Here is an 18,200-nt window from a genome sequence, read left to right on the forward strand (position 1 = left end):
ATTCACATTTATTTATCTCCATGAAAATATCTTTTATATGAAAATATTTTTATACTTTTTAGCATGATAATGAGATAAGCAATGTTGCGGAAAGTCAAAGAATACCGATAACGTATGGAAATTCCGATGACGAAGATTTGGCTGGTTCAGGAGAGCTCGAAGGCAGCGCAAACGAAGATAGAGAAGAATTGGGGCCAAACATAATAAATCAACATCACAATGTTGATGGAAAAGCACGTAAGTTTTCTATTTTTAATTTTGTATAGATTCAACTCTATTAAAAAATAATAAGATTTATTGCACACATATATAATATTTTAATAATATGGAAATTAAAAAGTTTCCAAAATAAATTATTTCAATATTCTCATAATATTGAAGCAAGAAATTGGCAGTTTTATTTTAAAATGTACTATTTACTTTAACGCAATACAAAAACAGATCGATCGAATCAGAAAATATTTATATATATTAATATTGCATTATTTAATAAGGAGCTAAAATTAAATATTTAATTACACAATTATTCAGATCAATTCTCGAAAAATTTATTATGTTTTCAAAATAAATATATATTTTTTTTATCGCTTACAATGAGAATATATTCTAGAATGTAAATAAACGCAAAACGAACTGAAAAAAACAAAAGCTATATTTTAATAGTATCGCAGAGCATTTTTTATAATAAAAAAAAAAAACGTATCTCGTCATTGTGTATTTGTGTGTGTGTATGTGTATTATTCATTTTTTAAGGAACGATTACTCATTACTAATTTTCTCTTTGATAGGATTTTACCGAATAACATTGACAGTCGGCGAACCATACAGACGAGAGTACTCTGACAGAAACAGTCCTGAATATCGGGAATTGAGTGGCAATCTCACGCATGCCCTCGAGAACTTGTACAATCGTTACATTCCCGGATACCATCATTTCGCCAGCGTCGTCAAGATATCGTAAGTAATAATTATTTACTATTAATTTCGCCTTCATATAATATTACTAAAATGTATCATATCTTTCTATTTCATTATATATATATATATATATAATACAATATATATATATATATATATATATATATATATATATATATATATATATATATAATATAATATACATAAATAATTAAATTATGCTTTTAGACCGACTTCTGACGCGTTTACGTCACAAGTCACCTTAGACATTGGTTCGACGTTCACGGACGAGGTTGAGGTGCGTGCCATCCTAGATCAACAGTTGCTGCAGTATCATTCTTTAGACGGTATCCAAGTAGGTCCGGAGGGATTCACGTTCAGGATATTCCAAGGTATTTCCATAGATGACTATCGCCTGACAACTCGGGAAATGATCGATTTCACGTTAAAGCTTTCGAGACGCAACTTCGTAATTTGTTTCGACTTTCCGCGATGCCGTGAGCTCTTGCGAAAAGTCTGAATACAATGAATGCAAAGATGTGATGAATATCAAATGATCGACTTTTCAGCGGTCAAAATTGATTAATGACACAAAATATTATTTGCACAATCGCAAAGATAATATATCTAACATCAAAAACTAAAATCGATCATTTCAATGATGATTTTTTCAATATGCTTAAATTGTTAAAACATTGATATGAGTAGATGCATGAAGAACGATATCTTTGCCTCAAATTGCTTGCAAGGTTCATCTAAAATTTTTACGATCTTTAATTACTTAATTAGATTTATCTTTTGTTTAGTTTTTATTAAATCCATTATTTGTTTTTTATTTTAACTTCGAAATTTTTCCTTAATTAATTTTTTTTTGTTCTCATTAAATATTCTTGTTTTATATCTTCTTTAAAATAAACACGTTGGCGCCACGAACCACTTATTCTACCTACTCTCAATACAACGAATGCACACAAATACGACACATCCGGATGCAGCCAGGGAAAAGAACGATCAGCCGGAATGCGATCAAACGGCCGAATTAAGATGTAGAAGCGGCGAATGCGTGTCGTTAGAATCGCGCTGCGACGGCGTATTACAATGCAATGATGGTTCTGATGAGGATAATTGCCCGACAGATTCGCAAAATAGAACGAGCGACGGTAAGTACGCAAGACTTGAATCCGCACTAACAATAAGTAATCATCTTTTCACAAGAAAAACGAAACTTTACAATAACACTGCTCAAACTCGCGGTTTGTTCATAGCGCTTGTATGTAAAATACGCATTTTTATTCTCTTCTCTTAATGAAAGTCAAGATGTGACCTATGTACAGATATAGGGTACGTTAATATAGCTGTAAACATAGCTTCATAGCTTCATAGATTTACTTTGCATGATTCATTTATAATTCTCTTAATTTACAATCAAGTACAAAGTATCAAGTATTTATATAGAATAATCTAGAGACCAGCAGATAGAGAGCGTTTTATATAAATATTAAATTATTTTTTTTATGTACGTTAAATGCGAATTTTTCAACTCTGTTTAATTAAGGCAGCATACGCGGTACTTTGATATATACATATTTAACTAAGTTTTTGAAATATAATTATTATATATATTTACAAAAATATAATATATAATTTAGATTTAAAAGAATAAAAAAATTTAACACAAATACAATTAACATAATAATTATTATTTTTATATATCACAAAACATCTTTTTATAGAAATTATTAATATATAATATTACTATTAAAAAATATATTTTCTTTTGCCGCGCACAAAAATAATATTCTTGAAAAATTTTCAAACAATATTATTGAGAACAAGTTGAAAAATTAGCATTTACTTATCTTATTTATTATTCGCTTAATCGTGCATTTCATTAACACGCTTATGATATTCGTATGCCGGTATTGAATCATATTGATAAACGAAACAATAGATGTCGAGCACACTGTGGAGTCACACCGTTCCCCGGTAGATCAGAGCGTAAAGGAAAGCTTTTTACCTTCTGAGGTAAAACCAGAAGTATCAGACATCGAAGATGACAATAGGGAAGATGAGGTATCTACGCTGAGGTCATCCTCAAACATGTGTCGCGCCGACGACACGGTACGCTGTCAAGACGGCAGTCGTCATATTTGCTCAGTGCAGCAGTGCGATGGTGTTCCGGATTGCGATGATGGTGGTGACGAGGTCGGCTGTCCACATCCAGGTATAATTTGAACCGGTTAATGGCAGAAGAGAACGGGATAAATGTTTAATATTAGAATCTTTTTAAGAATTTTCTTAAAACTTACAAATTTTATGCGTTGCAACATAGAAACGCTATTCTTGTCTCATTTTTTATTTAATCGTATTTGAACGCAGTAATTTTATATATGCATTATTACTATGATAATGAGTATAATTTATAATTGTAATGTTATTATATAATTTATAATGTATGTATTAATTTTTGTTATTCTCTATTTTAGAATTTATAGTAATGTTCTATAACTATCACTAAGTTCGAACTTTATAATATAAAATAAAAGCTGCAATTTTTTTAAAGATTTAAATTTCAAAAGTTTTTATCGAAACATACATAAAAAAGATTTTCTTTTAAATCACTAAAAAAGATTTTCATACAAATATTAAGCATTTATTCATTTAATAATATATAAAGCTACAGAATTTTTATTTGGAATTGTTCTTTCTACTGATATTATACTGTATATATTGTAAAACGACAATTGTTTGATACTTTTTTCGACATTTCTGATTCTATACGCTTACTTGCTAACAATATTTATATTTGACATAATATAATATTTTCTCATAATTTTATTAATATTTATTTTAATAATATCTGGAGTGTATGTTATGATTACGCCTCGAGTTTAGTTTGACGGAATTATTTTATGTTTACACTACTGACATGATGTATCCGCTCATAATTCTTGGTAATTTTCTCGTTAGAAATATTAATAAAATCATTGATAAATTAAGTAATAAACAAAAATGTCATTTGCAAGTAATCGAAAAACCGAAAAAACCATGAAGCAATCATAATATTATGCGTAAATACTGTACATTGCGTTAGTGGTGTGAACATATATGATAGTTTCGTTAAATGAACTCCGCGTGACCGTAGTTTCAAGCATGTGCGCTTACGCGTCATACACATAATTATTAAAGCAAATATTGATAAAATCATGAATTAGGTTATTAAATATTTATTCTTTTTTACATAATAGACGGTATCTTGCATGTGTATATTATTATTATAAGACATATTTAGAATTTTTACTTATTTCTGTTTTATTCGTTTGCATATGTATATATGTCTATAAAATTTTAGATTTTTGTTGTATATTGATGCATGTAATTAGCATGATAATAATAATATGAAATTGTACGTCTCTCACTTTTAAAAGGTAAATTTTATATGTAATGTGTGTTTTGTAATGTTACGCTATCATTATTATATACAATATATATTTGCGTATTTTTGTGCAAATTTGAAAGAGCATATTATGATAATCATAAACAAAGTGTTGTAGTTTTAAAATAAAATTATTGTGCATTGTAAAGATATTAATAATTTACGTTTTATAGGCTGCAGCGCTGGAGAATTCGCATGCGATGTAAACAGATGCATATTGGAATCTCAACGATGCAACTTTTTGGAAGATTGTCAAGACGGTAGCGACGAACACGACTGCAACTACCCCGGTGAGTACCACGATTTCTTTTATAATACAGAATATATATTGATACTTTGAGAATAAAGTAGGGAGGGCCTTAAGTTTAAGCAGAAAATTTTCTGTTTAATTTTGCTCCATAGAAACTGAAGATGGCCGTATTGCCATTAAATTTATTTCTATTCACCATCATTTATTTAACATATAAATATAAAAAAGTTCTAAAAAAACATATTTAACGAATTAAATCAATTATCCAATTGAAATTTCATATTTATCGACCGCGCGATAACATAGACGGTCTATGAACGATCTGCAGCTTATCTACGATCGCCAGTTTATCAGTTAGGATGTAGATTTCGCAGTACAGAGAATAGAGACTAGTTACCTGTTCTACCGACCCGGAAAATCGATACGGCCGTTATCTTTCGCTACATTTTCCCCGCCTTAAAACTTTGCTTATCGAGACTGACGCTTTATTAGCGATGCGTCCCGTCTCGGCACTCGAATGTTAATTCAAATCGGCCTGTCCCTCGTTCAGCTGCGAGCGTCGGTGCAAATTTCCGGCGACGTGTCTTTTCCGCAAACTGTGAGACGAATCCCTAAGTAACGACGGAAGCCGCAGTTTTTTTCCCATAGAAAAATAAGGTCAGACGGGGAAGAAGCCGCGAGATGCGAGCCGGGACATACCTACTGAATATTCAAAGCTCGAGGGGCTTTTTCTCTTCGCCATCCCGCGCGTCCTCTTTTTCCGGGTGCTTCCTGCGCCTCGAGTGGAGGACGATCGTGGTCAACAACGTGGAAGCACCGGATGCTGGCCGATGTTGTAAAGCCCGCCCGATTGCGACCACACGTACGCGCTTTGTTGTGCGAAAGCCAGCTTAATTAGACGGCCGCGCGCGTTCGGCCGGGGTAAATTAGCTTGGCGGTATCGGCCCGTGAATTATATCCTCGCGCCTTTCCCACGAAAAGAGCGAAAAAAACGTCGAATAATAAAATAAATTGTGTTTTATAAGATTTATTTGATTAACGTTTGCATTGTAACTTGAATCAACATATCGCTTTAACGAATTCTTTACGTTCGTGAAATTGACGTAGAAATAATATTTCTATATGACGTACAGAAATTTTTTCAATGTATAAGCAATGCATTTTTTTTTTTTATAACAACAGTTTGCGTAATAATGAGAAATTCAAGGCGGTGGGCCTAATTATTCCCGAGAATTATACAATATACATAACGAGTCGGCGTTAATACATTTGCGCGTACAATAAAGCGTAACGTTTTACATCGAAACTTGTATTTTTCGTCATTATCGCGATTTCGCAATTATCCTCCCATTCAAAATGAACAATCCACAATCATGATTTCACACGTCGTTCTCGAGAACTATTCGATTGTAATAATAAATATCTCTGTCAATATCTTTATCAAAGCAACTTATTATGACCGGGAGCCTTAGTTGCGTCTAATTTAAATAGAAGTATCGTTTGTCCATCTATAATAATAATTTGCGATTGATTCCCATCTCATTGTCTTATAAAAGCATCGCGGAATCGGCACGTTACCCGAATCGTTAAAGCTGATTCCACGCTTTCTTGCATTCGCGCTTCCGTCCTCGTAACCTCGCGTGCTGAAGGCGAGAAGAAAAAAAAAAAAAAAGGAAACAGGGACAAATTGAGAAATGACTTCCCGTTATTCCCTTAATCGTTGACCGGTAGCGAACTAGGCCAATGCGCGTTCGCTCGCTCGCGGCTCGCGATCGAAGGATATAATCCTGCGAAGGCCGATCGTAAATCAAGAGCAACCGTGCACGCTCCGTACATCCGCGCTCTCATCATTTAAACGTCTCATGGTTAGCGGATATCTTCCGAGTCTTCCGGCATACCTTTTTTATCCGTCTGAGACGACGGGAGCTTGCGCGCGGACGGGCTGGTGCTGGCGAGGGGTAGGCACGGGGGCTAGTAGAGGGATCGTCGAAGCACCGCTTCACATAAATATCCGCAGACACGCAGGCCGCGGACCGGCAAGAAGAGCGCTTTTACCTGCCCCCAGTAATCGCGATGTGCTCGCGATGCTTAATCAATATTCAAGTATTCAGTTGTGAGACACAGGGGGACGATCCTAGCTTCTCTTTTTCTCTCTTTCTATTTCCCCTTGTTAACTCACCCTTCGCCACTCCACTTTCTCCTCTTCATTGCCCTCTCTCTCTCTCTCTCTCTCTCTCTCTCTCTCTCTCTCTCTCTCTCTTTTCCTTTAAACAGAATGCGCATAACTACTTTCGTGTCTCCGATGCTCTTCCCCCCTTAGCGATATGTCCCCTCGAACAATTATTCGCTGAGTCGGGAGGGGGGGGGGAGCAGAGGGAAGAGGCAACAGAATACGACAGGTACGGCGGGGAGGGTGGAAGGATAGAATCGGGAGAGAGGGAAGGGGGATAACCGGCACGCTAGGCACTGCCATGACAAATGTCAACCTCCGTCGTCTACGAACATTACTCAGGTGCGTCCTCGACTTGCATATATAGATCGGTCGACTTAAACGTCCGCAATGGTACGTCCTTGAGCAGCAACGGAGTTTCAAACGGTCGGAGGAATGATGGCAAGAACGGAATATGACAAAATTTAAGTAAGCTAATATATTGCAAAGAGCCGCTTTTCTCGAGATTCGATATTCCACAAATATTATAAAAGTGTACTTTTTCGAACAAAACGTGCCAAGACCAGATTCTTGGAGGATTTATTTATTTTAATTTTAAGCATTTTAGCAGAGAATTATTTATAAAATATTTTTTTATCTAAATAGCAACGATTAATGGTACCGGTAAAGTGGACATTAAAAACATAAACAAAGTTTCCTTATCGCTGCTACAGATTAATATTAGTTACGAGGATTTATAATTTATAATACTTTAATATTTTTTTACGATAGTATAAAATAAAAAATATCTCAATAAAAGATTATTTCAAAATACTTGAAATATTTTCGTGCTATGAGATTAATCTAGACTACTGTATGCGTCGCAAACTAGGTTTGGTATCATTCGCGAATACAGTATTTCTTGGCCAAAAGACGATTGCTTTTATAACATAGTGCAATACATTCGTTATCGAAAATATAGCGATGAAAGTCAGTAATTTTAAGAAAGGCTTCTTCGTGATGGTAACTTCTTGCTGCTTTATGTAGTCATGTCACGTCAAACAAGACCAAATATTGTTTTTGTAAACTTACAGATGTCAACAATTGGAAGAAAATTTCTCTACCGTAAATAATAAAATTTATTTACCTTGGAGCCGCTTGTATTAATGTCCTTTAGAAAAGAATTTTGTTTATCTAAAGAGAAAAATAGCAAATTTCAAGGCTTATTGAATCTAGATTTTTGGTGTGACTGCTTAAATATAAACGCGCGTCATCTAAAACGAAGCATGAAAAGTAACGTGATCGGTGCAGCGCGATAATAGACGATGGTAATAGTTCATAATAATAGACTGTGTGCCTTCGGCATTTGATGCTTGTCTGATTACAAGCCGACTGGTATGTCATATGACCATTAGGTTTTATGCGAAAACTCTTTTTCTTTTGCATGTTGTTACATCTTTAACTCTCCTACCGTCGTTAACGTAAACACACGAGAACACTCGCGAACGTCCGGCCTGCGAAAATTTATCGTTCTCCGCCCGCCTCTGAGACTTTTCGCAAAAGGAAATTAATCTAATGCACGTCTAACACAACTCGCTCCACTTCATTTATAGCGATCAGCCAAGATTTAAGACATTTCGCAAAACATATGTATTGAAAATTTCTTCTTAGATATCGCTTGAATGCTCATCTCCATTTTTATATATGTAAGATTATGCCTTATATAATCTTGATCTAAGTTATTTTTCTTTTAGCCGACAATTAAAAAATACATGTATATAATTTATTAAATATAATTTTTTTTTGACACACGATATTTAAGTGATTTTAAGAAAAATACGTCAATTATTTTTTTTTAAATGAATATGTGTCAAGAAGATTGAACATTTGATTATAATTAATATTTTATTTATGCTAAACAGAATAAACGCGGGTAAAACGTGCACATTGATAAATTATGTTGACATGCGGCGGCGCATTGATCGATCCAGCTACTTGGAGCAAATAATGACATGCATTATCAGATCGCAAAACGTTATTACAGTATCCTATTCTGACGACATTAGTAGTTAAATATATAAAGAAATTTGTTCTGTTATTATAGAAAATACATTATAGTTAACGATACTTTTTTTTTGTCATAAAATCAATGATAATTTATATACGTGGGCAAGTCAAATATAAACCGGACTTTTTTCAAAACATTTTATTTGATTAAAACATTTTTATTGCACATCAAGTCATTTTTTTTATATAGTTTCCACTAAAATCTAAGCATTTTTGCTATCGAAATGGCAAATAGTTAATTTTCTCTTTTCTTTCTTATATATATTATATTATCTATTAAATTAAACTATATAAAAATTTTTACAGAAAGCGAAAACTATATTTAATGTCGTAAAATAATTATCCGTGCACGATAAAATTGTGGTATTAATTCGAACTATTTTTTTATAGCGCGATAGAGTTCTGGGACAAATAACACATTTCTGTGCCGCAAAAACGTTATCCTCATATGTGCTCGGTCGACATTTACATCGCTATTTTTCTTGAAGTTTGCATTCGTGCATTTTACACTCGGACAAAACCTAAATCGTCAAAACTATTTTTATCGCAAAACTGACATTTTTGAAATATATCTCTCGATTCAAGGTAATTGAAATTAATTCATGTCATCATAAAGTATAGATTCAGACTTTAAAAATTTCGTTTTTAACGTTATTTAAAATAATTTATTTAAAAGTTTATTTAAAAATTTTGACTTTTCGAATATTTTTCAACTTCTCACTGTCGTTTGTTCTTTTTTTTTTTCTATGTTTCTATCAATAAAAGAAACATCAGTCATAGTGATCCGAATACGATGGGGATTAACGCGCGTTATAAAAGCAACACGCGTAATATTCGCGCGAATGCATGTACGATCCTATCAATGGCGTATCAACGTTGCGTTAGAGCGGTTTAGAGTTCCGTGCCAGGTGGACGACGTATGAAGCTTATCCTTGTTGCATGCCGTCGCGTTGGCATGATCCATGTTGTTTCGCGATCGCATCTCCGCGGCGCATAGTTACATTAGGCCGATCAGGGGTGTTCATTCGTTTACACTTTCCCAGACAAGGCAGCGCGGCGAAAAACGAGCTTGCCATTTCCTTACAATTAGTACGACGGATTTCTAATTGATCGTTTGCATGTGTCGAAAGTAATAATTTTTAACTATAAAATATTGTAACTTATCAATTCATATTTCTGTTTCACACACACACACACAAATATTTTAATCGAACGTAACAAATAATAATTAAAAATTTTTACTATAGTTTAATAAAATATTTATGAATTGTAATGCAATGTTTATATGCTTCAGAATGCGATATTTTCTTTATTAGCAACGTAATTTTCTGATCGCATCTGAATATTTTATATAAATGAAATAGATAAATATAATACACTATCACACATTCTCACATTCCTCTTTGTTTTATTTATTTAGATATATTTATTTGAATAAAAAGAGATGATAATCTGATGAATAGACTCAGTTGTGACTTTGTATTTTTAGATTATCAGACATATCAAAATTAATATAACTGAATAATTTTATTAATACAACGGAATAATATTAGCATATGAAAATAGTACATTTTTTCAATGAATTAATATTTTTTTATATATTTTTACTTTTTCATGTTTCTTCGATCTTTCATTATTTTTATATAACTAACTATATTTATACATCTGTTCGCGTAATATTGGACTTAATATAAAATACAGACAATGAACGAATTTAGCATATGTACCTTCGATCGAATGACGCCCATGATACATTTCATTTCTAAGGGATAAATGACATAACATATGTCGAGAGACTTGACTGAATAGAAGATGAACGTTACACGAAATTGTCCTCGTTTCCAAGTTCAGTTATTTCCATGTGTATAATCGAGGATGGTGAGGTAGAAGCGAGGTGCTTTACGCGTTTACAATAATACCTTCACAATTTGTATCCCGGGCGGTGAGTTAATTTATTAACCAGGTTGAGTTAGTCTTAAATAAGCAACTCGGATAATATACGCGCCTAAATATATTATTAATAATAATATATTGTTATTAAATTATCCCTTTTCATACATAATATAATAAAACAATTTTAAATGTAACAACATATAAATTATGCATTTGATATACGATATTTTTGAAATCGACGAGCTTTCGCGAAATCTTGTGTCTTGCTTGACAAAAATTCGAAACATGCTACATTTTGCTGAATGTATCTAATTATATAACTCCATCTTTATCAAATTCATCTCATACAAATTTTTGTTAAATAAACTTTGTGTCCAAATTGGGAAATTCTCGTAAAACTTGATATCCGTTATCCATTAAAAATGACAATGGTAAATAACCGACATACACGTCATATTAAAGGATATATTTAAATATAATACTTTATTGCTATTATTACTAGACGGAAAAATCTTGGACAGATTAAATGCTGAAATTAATATTGAATTATTTAATTCTCGAACTCTTATGCATATTTCTGATATTTTTAAAATATATTAAATACAGCACAATTTAGTCTTTTATCGATAATATACATTTCTTTTAATCAATTAATTTTCCGACAATACCTTTCTTCTTTTTATACAAAATTTATCACGACAGAAATATTTTTGTGCAGTAAATGAATAAAGAATTAGTTTTCGTCGTTCACAAAATTAACCGTATGCCAGACTTATAAAAAGAAATTTCATTTATCATTTTGAAAATTTTCAGAAACATGCAAAAATCATGCTATTGCAGTCTATATGAATGTATTTGTAACGCTGAATATTCAGTTACAGTAACGTTTTTCGAAGTTCTGGTCATTGCAGGAGATAGTTATTTGTGAGCCAGTATAGTTGATACCATATCCGAACGACTCAAACTAAACGATAACATTTAATATAACATATCTAGTCATGTGAAAACGATTTTACGTTTCAATACAATTCGATATGTTAAAATTGACTGAAGAATGAAGAAAGCCCTTTATTATTTTACATTATTGCATTGTGGGTGTATTCTAGACAAAGCAGCTAATTTCTGGGAATAATTTTAGCTTTTTTAAATTGTGGCATATATATATATATATATATATATATATATATATATATATATATATATCAATTTCTGCTAAATCGATTGTGTCAATATGCTGTATAAGATCGAAATGTTCAAAGTGGAATTATTTGACAATTTGTTGATCTAGAAAGCGACATGTACATATTTTCTAACTCTCCGAATATTATTATAGTTACATGCGGATACCGCTTTTAAGATCATGATGGATAGGTTCAATATACCCAAAGGTTACCGTAAAATTTGGTCTCTCATTAAACATATATGAACGTTAAATCTATCTTACTGACAGAGTGGCATCTACAATTCTTCGATCAAATATAACGTCTAAAAGCTTTCACGCCTTATAAAAATTTGATGGCAAAATTAAAAAAAGAAATTTGTTTATAGAATATTAATATTCATTGTTAATAACGTGACGATAATATTTCATATTGCATTAGATTGTATAAACTTAATATTATAAATATAAGAAAAATATTTTATAAGAAAAACATTAAAAATGTTGAATCTAAAATATATAGAATGTTTCTATATATAAATAAGTGCTAAATAAATAAAAAAATTTGAGGAAATTATTCTTTGTCAAAAATTAAGAAAGGTCTTTCATATAAACATATACTTTTATATTTCTCTTTGAGGAGTTATACTCATCCAAAAGGAGAGGTAAAAATTAATTTTATTGTATTATTATAAAGAAAATTAAAACAACCTCTAAACAATTTTTTATTAGAACTTTTTAATGGACTGAAATTATCCAAAAATATGCGTTAAAAGACTTGATTCATTTAGAACATTTTTAATATTTTTCGTAAAATCAATAGTTTTCAAGAAAAAAAATAAAATACACTATTATGCAGCATCGTGCTAAATGGTCAAGTTACGAAAAGTTAAATTTTAGAATAAAATAAAAAAGCAAGTAAAACAAAATTATAGTAAATATTGAAACAAATGGAAAAACAAGTTATGAAAAAAAATGAAAATTTAATTTTTATCTTTTTCTTTGAAGAAGTGTAACTCCTCCGGGAGGAATATAGGAGTATATGTTTACATGAAAGACCTTTCTTAATTTTCGACAAAGAATCATCTCCTGAAATTTTCACACTTATTTAGGAATACTCTGTATTTATCGTTTTGATAACTGACAATTTATTTTGAATTACATGTGGAATATGAATTATCTTTATCATCTCTCACCTTTTAATTATAATTCCGGGTTTTTCCCCATAAAAACAAATATAGGAGGAGTATGATCATCGTGGCGTCGTTCGAATATGAAAGCGAGTTCGCTTTTATCAGCGGTGGCGCGCTGGACCGGCTCGTTCGCTTTTTAGAATTCATTTTCGGCTTTAAGCTTCATTTCACGCGCGCGGGAATTAAGCGCGCCGAGGGGTGGCGGCGAGAGCAGCGGGTGGTTGGAGGACAAACAGCAGATTGGTAGGCGTTACCGTGGCACCTCGTACACTTAAGGTCCACTCGTAACAAACGAACAGCACCAACGATAAACAGTCGGTGTATATGTACGTGCAGGGTACAGTACGTTGCAACAGTATTCCTCCGCGAAGGCCGATTCACCAAACAACCCCTTGTCGTATTCATCGAACTTTCTTTCCTTGCCTAATCTTCATATTACAATCTTTGTTGTCGATAAATTTCATCAAAAGTGTATTTTGCCAGATACACGTGTAGAAAAAATAAGTTATCAGTTTTATCTAATTTTTTTTTTAATTAATTATAGAAAGAGAGAGTTAGATGACATCTGTTCAAAAATGTGATATAGCTCCACTTAAGATTTTTTAAACCAAGATAGTTCTAATTTAAAATATTATAAATATTATATTGCTGATCTATTTCGAGATGATTTACGATTTTCATCTGATTACGAATTATTTTACTATAAGATTTTAATTGAATATAATTGACATACAATAATATGTATCGAGAAATTTAAAATTAATCTTGTTCTTCCTATGAAAACTTGAAGCATGATACAACAGCGATAATTGAAGTTTTATCCGTTTCGTGTTTTGATATCAATTTTCTTTAATCCATTCGATGAATAAAAAATGCGCGCCGCATATGAGCCAGCTTTAAATGTGGTTTTAAATGAGGGTTCGTAGATGTACATGTAGATACAAAGCATTAAAAATTATTTCTTTTTATATTGTCAGAACCAAGATCTCCTTGCGGCGGTATACAAGAATCTGACCTGACTCTTGGACGACATTATCCCGATGCATCCCGGCCGCGTGTACGTGTCGCACACAAACGCATAAACACAAGCGTGGTTATTTCGCGGCGTTCGCGTGCACGCGCCGTTGCTCGTGCAATTCAGACCCTCTTTTTTGTAATTTACGACAATACGTACGCGGTCGGGAGAATTACAGCGCGAAGCGGGCGGCGTCGGCGCTCTGGATTTGTTTAATCGTCCCTGAGTAGAACGAAAATTCTGCCCTCTCTCGACCTGCATAGAATCCCCTCCCTCCCTCCCATCTCCGCAAACCCGAAAGTAATTTTCGTCCTCGTGGAGATGCGAGATGCATCCGGCGATAGTCTCTACAAGCTGTCGCCGATTGAGTCAAACTCTCGTGCGAATTATATCAGTAATGAGAAATTTATTTCATTTTAAAGATGACACAGACGTCCCGGAACAATTGCGAAGAAATGATAGCATGATAAATGTACGTTTTCTGTATAAAATCAACTGTTTTCTCTTTTTTATGCCAACACTGAAAAATAAGTTTCTGTTCTCGAAGAAAAGCATGCCGTAGTATTTGGTGCCATGAAAGTAATATTTTTGATATTACATATGATAATAGCAATCTCGTGTAATAAACGCGTTATATGATCCAGTGTGATGCTATTTGTCTCAATAACGATATCATATTGTCGCTCTTATACCAAAATTACAAACGTATAATTTTTCTATCATTTTCTTATCCAATTTTAGACAAAGATTCTATGTCAGAGGTAATAGCAAATCGTGTCAACTTGAAATGATTACTATTACTTAAATTGATAATAAATTTAAGTAATTTCGTCACTTTCGTGATAAATTCACAATTATATAATTATAATAAAATAAGAACCTGATTTTTTTCAGGATAAATTAAATTTTCAAATTGCAATAAAATCTACAAAATAGCACATTTATGGTTTTGGCATAAAGAGGACAATATGATTATTATTAGAATGATAAGATTAGAGGAAGGCGAAAAAGAATAACTATAATGTATTTAATTCTAACTTTATACTAGATAACAAGATATCAAATGTAAAGTATATTATAATATTCAAAAATATGAAATGGCGAGATAACCACACAAAATTAACAAGCTCATTTGTATAGATTATTTAAAGCAAGATAAAGTTTACCATAGGAATGAAGATTAGCATATGTAATATCGTTGACATAATTCCGAGCTGAAACTAGACTGGTATCTCATATATTTGTCATACTAACAGAACACGAAAGATATTTACGTCATTATGGCTGTGAAATCAATTTAAGTCATTGCCTGTTTGCGCCTGCATACTGCATACTGCATATGTTTCTCTCTATTTCTTGTCCAATCTATTATTTCGAAGAGAAGTTCTACCGTTCTTCTCCTTAATCAGTAATACAGTTTTGTTGCTCTATTATCTTAGTTCTTTTTTGGACTTTGACTTTTGCAAATAAAAAGAATAACAAAAATATAACGATGTTTAAGATGTAAATATAATTATTTCATCTTCTTTGTAACATAACAATTTTCTATTTAAATTAATTCAACGCAAAGATAAGAAGATAAACTGCTTTCTCTCATCCGCGATTGATAGTAAAATAAACCATTTCAAAAATCCTTTATCAGGTTAAATGAGTCGCATCAACTTTTATACCCGCATCTTCTTAAGAACTTTATTCCTACAACTTGTAAGCTAAATGGCTCGGTTTACCGTTCCCGATTGTGGAAAATAAATGAATAAATCAAGACGTCGTCGGTCGATCGTTTATCTCGAATCCGACGACGACGAGTCGAGGAAATCGAGAGCATTTCTTGACACTACTCGTTCCACCAGCAACCCTCATCTCTCGGAATCGAGATTCTAACTGTTATGCTAACGCGAGTATGATAATCCGTAGATCGTCATCCGCGGCCACGTTCTCTTCCTCTGCCAGAAAGCCAAAGAACGGAAACGTAGGACACGCTCTCCCGGGTCCCCGAGTTGAAAAAGTCCATTAGTATGAAAATGCGATATAAGATGAGTTTGAATAAACATGCGCCGTCCCTTTCTTTCGCGTCTACGTCGTGTCGTTTCACCACCCTTCCTTCTTTCTTCGTGCGTTTCCTTCGTTCTTCGTCGTCATCGTCCATCACTTGTCCGAGCACACAGACCGCGTGAGATGGTAAAGTTATTTTATTTAAAGTTTTATAATTCGCACGGAAAGACCGAACGTGTCGGTGGTGCTATGCCGATACCGCGTGTCGCACATCGCTAATGACGTTTTCCGTATGCACCACTGGTGCATCGATAGGTTGTGCGCGGAAATTTGACCGCGTCGTTACCATCGGTGATCATCGGTGATATGACACTCTCTGGCATGCTCTATTAATTTATTTAAACTAACATTTGCCAACAATTGTAGGGTACGATGTTCGAATTTCATTCTCGCAATTTAATCTTTTATATTTGCAATCGATTCGCAGCTACGCTTTAGCCTAATGGACGAAATGATTTCCGGATGTTTTCTACGTAAGATGCAAGATATTTGATACACATCGAAAATTTTTTAAATTGTCGCGCAAATATTTGACAATTATATGACGACAGATGACATATTTTTGCTCTAAGAGCAAACTGAAATGTCTCTGTAAACTGACTATTTTATTTATTTATACAAGAAATATATAATTTTGAATCATTCTTATTTTCTTGAATATTGATACAATTTGCAGGCAATCGCTATAAATGTTTAATTTGAGTAATTTGTAATTGCTCATTTCTTAATTAATATTCAGTTTCATGGCATTGCATTAAAAATTGAAAGCAACTGAGAAAAATAAAGGTGCGTTATAAAAATTAAAAAAAAATAATTAAACGAGATTAAAAAGATTCATCCTTAAGTACTCTCACGGAGGTCGGCTCGGCGCCGACTCCTGACGCGAGATGACGGAGACGTCGAGCGGCACCGAGCGCTCGCCGGAAACTGCCGAAAGGTCGAAGCGCGCCAAAGGGTCGGCATGAGGCCGCGTGATTGCCATTACGCGACGGAGCCGCGGTACCTGCAAGACCTCCCACGCTCCTCTCGGCCGACAGTTACTCGCTCGGAACACGACGGGTCGGTCGGTCGGTCGTTCTCTCGCTCCTGGTCCGCGTTTACGTGTTCGCATCGATATTGCGGGGAAGCTTGATCTTGCATCGCGATCCTATCGTAGCTTCGCGAAAACAATTCGCGAGAGATAAAAAGGAATATAGTCGTAAAAGTTTGCAAGTTACATAGCAGCTGTAGTATAATGGATTCGAATTGTCAGATGAAAAAGCGCGCGGCACTTTGAAAAAAACCGACCGCGGGTCGAAGTCGAGAATTTTGTTTTATTCGCGACATTCGTGAATAACTCGATCGTGTGGTGGCCCTTCTGTTAATTACGTCGTTGTATGTAGAGTTTACGTACAAACCAAATTGCGGTTCCGGATATCTATAACATGGACATGTGACTGTTAGTCTAGAGCTACTGTTTTTCGGAGCAACGATATAATTGCGGCGATGTGACCTGTATAAGGGTGAAAACTCGATCTGTCATTTAGAAAGGAAATAATACCAAAAGAACAATTCAGACTTCGATAAAGAATTATACGAACTTTGATAAAGAATTTTGCGGTTATCGTTTGCCTCACGTTTAGAATCCGGTGTATAAGCAGTGTTTTTGGAAACAATCGATTCAGGTGTCAAATATTATACATATATTATATAATATAATTATATTATATTATATAATACTTGACTATATATGTTTTAAATTTTATTGTTTCTCCAACTAATGATATTTTCTCACTCGATTCAGAACTTTTACTTTGCTTAACCGACTGCTTGATCTTAAATGCCTACCTTCTTATCGGTCTATTCATAAACAGTGTCTCATTACAATGTGCACTTGACTTAACTTACATATCGAGGTCTTCATTTTCGTTCTTGGTATCATTAAATTCTTCTACTAATTTATTCCAATAACACTTCTCTTTCAACTATATGGCATGATAATAAATTAAAGTTATAAATTTGAAACAGCCTCTATACATTGGGATATTAAAAATAAGTACAAACAAATATATGTTCAAAAAAAAAAAAA

General features: G+C 33.4%; 1 protein-coding gene across 14 annotated transcripts in view; it reads left to right on the forward strand.

Moving 5' to 3' along the window:
• The window catches only part of LOC126852508 (basement membrane-specific heparan sulfate proteoglycan core protein), a 144,196-nt gene that overhangs the window by 43,119 nt on the left and 82,877 nt on the right, over positions 1-18,200 (forward strand). For all 14 annotated transcript variants that reach the window (XM_050597354.1, XM_050597353.1, XM_050597355.1 and 11 more), the window contains exons 4-9: positions 63-237; positions 789-957; positions 1,147-1,310; positions 1,914-2,078; positions 2,870-3,142; positions 4,528-4,644. In XM_050597354.1, the coding sequence (XP_050453311.1) occupies positions 63-237; positions 789-957; positions 1,147-1,310; positions 1,914-2,078; positions 2,870-3,142; positions 4,528-4,644 (1,063 nt within the window). The remainder of the gene's footprint in view (positions 1-62; positions 238-788; positions 958-1,146; positions 1,311-1,913; positions 2,079-2,869; positions 3,143-4,527; positions 4,645-18,200) is intronic.

Source organism: Cataglyphis hispanica, chromosome 10 (assembly GCF_021464435.1).
Source record: "Cataglyphis hispanica isolate Lineage 1 chromosome 10, ULB_Chis1_1.0, whole genome shotgun sequence".
NCBI classification, from domain to species: domain Eukaryota; kingdom Metazoa; phylum Arthropoda; class Insecta; order Hymenoptera; family Formicidae; genus Cataglyphis; species Cataglyphis hispanica.